This window comes from Montipora foliosa, chromosome 9, assembly GCF_036669935.1.
Source record: "Montipora foliosa isolate CH-2021 chromosome 9, ASM3666993v2, whole genome shotgun sequence".
Taxonomy (NCBI): Eukaryota; Metazoa; Cnidaria; class Anthozoa; order Scleractinia; family Acroporidae; genus Montipora; species Montipora foliosa.
This window is the reverse complement of record NC_090877.1, coordinates 25,118,782-25,123,781: the sequence shown is the minus strand read 5'-3', so window position 1 is coordinate 25,123,781 and position 5,000 is coordinate 25,118,782. Positions and strand designations below refer to the sequence as shown.

General features: G+C 39.1%; 1 protein-coding gene across 1 annotated transcript in view; it reads right to left on the bottom strand.

Moving 5' to 3' along the window:
- The window catches only part of LOC137970546 (uncharacterized), a 20,779-nt gene that overhangs the window by 11,412 nt on the left and 4,367 nt on the right, over positions 1-5,000 (bottom strand). The window contains exons 2-4 of the mRNA XM_068817068.1: positions 3,998-4,215; positions 3,687-3,777; positions 2,313-2,462 (exon numbers count right to left, since the gene is read on the bottom strand). Coding sequence (XP_068673169.1) covers positions 2,313-2,462; positions 3,687-3,777; positions 3,998-4,215 — 459 coding nt within the window. The remainder of the gene's footprint in view (positions 1-2,312; positions 2,463-3,686; positions 3,778-3,997; positions 4,216-5,000) is intronic.

Genomic DNA, 5,000 nt, shown 5'->3' with positions numbered 1-5,000 from the left:
TCTTAGCCCGGTAATCACTTTCCAGTAATTAAAAATGGTGGTCACCGAAGTCGTTTTAGGGTTATAGGCTTTTAACAACTTGAAAAAAGTGTAAGAATTTCACAATGGATAATTATGTAGTTAGCCTTATATACGTGTGTTTCATCCCTGCCAAGGGACTCATCAGAGACCTGTCGGCTAACTCGTCAAACATCGCGTTTGAAGTCCCGCTAGCATCAAAATGCTCTTAAAGTCAAAATATAGGGTGTTTTGGAATTGCTTTTTTGTTGCCATGGTAAGCTATTACGTCACAGTAATGAGAGCATCTTGTTAAACATTTCAATTGATTTCTCATATGGTACCATAACGTTACCGTTTAACGAAACAGCTGTGTAGATTAAAGACTTCTTAATAGCACAGTTTATTGGAAGAATTGAAACTGGGTTGAGCCTCCTTAATTTTAGAAATACTTTAAAGTTATTAATGCGCGCGTGAGTTCGTGTCCGAAAGTGAGTGGTTATTGGAGATCATGCGCCGCGAAAAAAATGCAATCCTCTCCTCGACAATCCCCAGGTTTTCAATTAAGGCATTTCCGAAGGGCAGGGCTAGCGCTCGAAACGTCAGCTTTTGAATTTCTTTGCGGCGGTCAATTTACTACATCAACTCAGGCGATAAACCATTTTTTGAGTAAGAGATACGCCATGAATGGCCATGAATTGACGATCACGAATGGACGGTCAGATGGAGGGTCCGGAATCCTTTGATCGGAATTCAATTTTCGCAAACGAAAATTCCGATTTTTGAAAACAAATTTTAATTTTCACAAAGACAAACTCTGGTGTTCGCAAAAACCAACTTCGTTTTTAAGAACACGAACACAAAGTCCGATTCAAAAAAAAAGGAAAAAAAAGAGCTTCCGTACTGCACTACCAAAACAATTATTTGTTTCATTGAAATTATCTGCATTGAACTATTATGACTCGAGCACACCTCCTTTGCTGATTAAAGGATTCCGAAGCTTAATGTTAATTCATGTCAGTTCTAATCACACTTCCCTGTTTCTTTGTCGTAACTTATTTATTCGAACCGTTGGACTTTCTTTCGGGGCACCCAACGAGTAATTTCGGTAAATATCTGTTCGGAAAGAAGGTTGCCCAGAATTTTCGAATATCAGTTCTTCGAAGAGCACTTCGGTTTTGGACATTTTTCAGCAGAGATTCCTAGATATTTCGGAAAAGTAATGATGTGCCTGAAGAGTGTGTAGAAATTTCGAAACCGCATTGAACAATGCTTGAATTTTACTGAGTAAGGGTTCATTATTTGTGACATTGGAAATAGCACATAATTTGAAGATTTATAACTTCTATCATTTTCGCCAAAGTTTGTTTGAGAATCATATTATAAAGGGGCTAGGTCACGCTATTTTAGGTAATTTTGTTTAATTTTGTTAATTATGAGCTCTAAACGTCAAATTGGCAGAGCAAGAGTCTTTCATTTGCAAAATCACGGCCACATAACAACTGAGAATGATTTTCCGGCTGTGTAAATGACATTTTGATATAGACTGATATAAATTTGAAAAAAGGTGGGCCGACGTTTTTCAAATTTACCCAAATTCAATCCATTTCAATCTTCTCCAGTTTTGTCCATCCATGTCCCTTCTTGGCTTCCCTGTGTTTTGTTAGAGTACTTCTATAGTTTTGAACAGTTATTTTGATATTTTAGTTAATTATATAACCGTTCGATCAGTGCTGAAATTGCCTAAAATTGCGTGACCTAGCCCCATTAAGCAAACGTCCCATAAATCTTCAAGTTCGCAAAAAAAGGTTTTTGATCAGACCTGTCACGATTTCTTACTATTTCTTGTACTTTCGAAAGTGGTGGAAAAGCCATCTAGAAATTTCTAAATCATACAGCTGCAGGAGCCCATGAGTTCATGGGCTTCTGACAGCTGCATACAGTAGTTTACCTAAAGTTCGCCTAGAACATCCGAAGAGAGAAATATTTTGTATGGCGGCTACAAACTCACTAAACGAGCATTTAGAGCATTGTGGAAACCATTTTAGGTAATTCTGACAAATGTGAAGACGTTAGGTCCTTGGGTTGCCCCTGTTTCTTAGCCTCATGTCCTGTCTCGCCCAAGCTTAAGTTTCCACTTTTCATGGAAATTTGAAGCAACGCCAACGCGAAGGTCCTTTCAAAATATATCCAGGCCATTGCAATTGTTTTGACATGGAGGAAATGAATTGCATTGCTTTATAAAATTATTTTAGCTATAAAGAAAATGTCTATCAAACTGGCAAAAGATATTTATTTTCACGACTTTTTCTCACCTCCGTCAGTTGTCATGTCGCAGAAGACTTTCAATGGATTTCCACTTTTCTCTGGGTCGATCCAGTATTCCCCGTCCCCTTTGGAATCTCCAGAGTCCCGGATGTGTTTGCAGGAATAGCCAGGAACATGAGCACTCCATCCTACTTTAGCTAAAAAGAACACATTATTTTAGCATGCATGTCTAACTCATCTTAGTCATTGAAGAGCCGCAAACTACAAACCTGGGCTGCTCACAGTATATACAGAAATACAAGTGGTAAGACACATCGCCAGTTTAACTCTAAATGTCAGTTACATAATGTGCGGTTACACGAAGCACTTTTACCTCGGGAAAATGCATTTAGTGCGTGTGACCGACATTTCCCAGGGTAATTTCCCGTGGTAAATTTCCATGGATACGTCAAAAAGATCAGACGAAGCGCCCATGACATTTAACGTGGTAAGTTGGAAGGGTATTTTGATGCCCGAGGTACAAGAGCCAATCACGATGCTGATGAAGTTGTGATTAAATTTCCCGCCAATGAATTGCGCGAATTTCTTTTTACCTCGGTAATCTTCGTAACGTGTGACCGCTGGTTAACACTGTAGATTAAAACCCAAGTGTGAGGCACCGCGGGATAATTTACCATGGGAAATGGCATTTACCATGGCGTGTGTAATCGCACCTATAATAGATACATAAAACAAGAAGCGGGCAAGTCTTAGCGTTACCGCCTGTATTTCTGAACACAACTAATGTAGAGGTCGAGAGGAAAAGGGGGAGAGGGAGGGGAGCATTCTCTTAAGAATCCACATGTACACGCACCAACGGATGTGTCAGTAACAATTTACGCCCTAAGAAAAATACTGAGATAACCCTAACCCAATGACTCCCTCAGAAAAAAAAAGCCAAGATATCTGATTCCTCTAAGAAAGGACCATTTTGTGCAATACCCCGCAGGAAAATCGCAATGTCAACTGAGAGATACTGATTAGCTTAACCCTTCAAAAATGGACCCACATCAGAAAATAATTTTAATGTCTATCTTTATGTCTAACCGAGTGTTAGTCCCAGAGGACCAAAAAATAACTCAGAGCTTTTTTCTGTCCTTTTGTGGGCCATTTTCCGTGTCAGGTGCAACGGCTAGCGTTAACGCTCAGACGAATTACTAACTTCTTACTAACCGAGAAAGTGAGGCTAGCAAGTGTTTATCATATGGCATCGTTTCTTTGAGCAGTTGGACACTTCTCCGCTTGGTTAATGTTCGTAATCTTTGTCTTCCATCAGCAAACTTTAAAAGGTAACCTTTTAGATGAAAAACCAAATTCCGCTTGCTTTAGTTCAACCGACCGTTCACGTGATACTTTGTTGCAGTTGATTTGTTCTTACTTACGCGTGAGGCAATTTTTGCCTTTGTATTCAGGATGACACTTCCCGCTGTTGACTATGTTTTCAGAATCATAAGGATTGGTGAGACATGACACCTGTTCACATAAAATGAAAACAATAATGCAATAAACATCATAGTAGGATCTAATAAAATGATCGATTATCAGCGGTATGCCTGGTTTTAAATTTAAAATGGCGGAGATCAAGAATAAAGGAAGGTTGTGACATCGACACTGGGGTGCTGGAAGTGGGAAAATTGCGATCCCGCGCCTCAATCTCAGCTGCTTTTTTCAGCGCGTAATAAAAACAGCATACCTGTATAGGTTCATAATGTGAAAATCCTTTCCTCAATTTGAAATCAGTTGGGTTTTCCCGTCGTGTAGCATTGTTCAATTCACATTTAAGAGGATTACTCCCTTTATTTAAGATTACGTTAAATGACTGACATGTGTCATTTAAGAGACATGACAGCTGGCATTCAAACTCATCACGAACAAGTCTTGTAGCTATCACGTGGTTTTGTAAGGCATGATCTGAAAATAACACAGAAAAAGTAACACAAATTAAATATTGGCAAGTTCTTTTGTTTAGTCGATCCCTGTGGCTAAAGGTAATTATATCTGAATTATATAAGACTCTGCTGAAATGATTGATTCATTGAGTGAGCGAGCTAATTTCATTTCCTTTTAATCAAAAAAAAGTATTCTTGTGATCATAATCAACTGTCTCACTCGTTCCGTCTCATAATAAGCTAAAATGATTTAGTATTCATAACCAGATGTCGTTTCCCTGCTGAAGCCTGCAGGGGATATACGAGATAGTCCTGGGAACAAAGCAGGAAGTCCTGGATGAAAATGAAAAACCATATTAATGCGACATAACAAACAGAAAATCCGACCTAACAAAAGATAAAATGCGACATAGCAATGTAGAAAATTCCGAGATAACAAAGTAGAAAATGCGGCATAACAAATAGAAAATGCGAGATAACAACATAACAAAAAGAAGGGGTTTTCTGGACCTGGGAATCGGGGGGCGGGGAACGGGGAGTCCCTACAATAAAAATTTCAAAAACGGGGAACGTCGAGGCAAGCCGACCGCGAAGTTATTTCTCCATCTTGCTCACCGGCTTCACTGATGCACAGTTTTAGAAGGGACAGTGGGTTTAAGCGTAAATTTTAATAGGCCTTATCACGGTTTTGGAAGCCATCTCGACGGGTTGGCAAACTGTCCGAAAATAACAGTGTTTCTATGGGAATCTGCGATAAAATAACTTGAGAAAACCTTGAATGTAGAAAAATTTGTGAATGGCAAACTT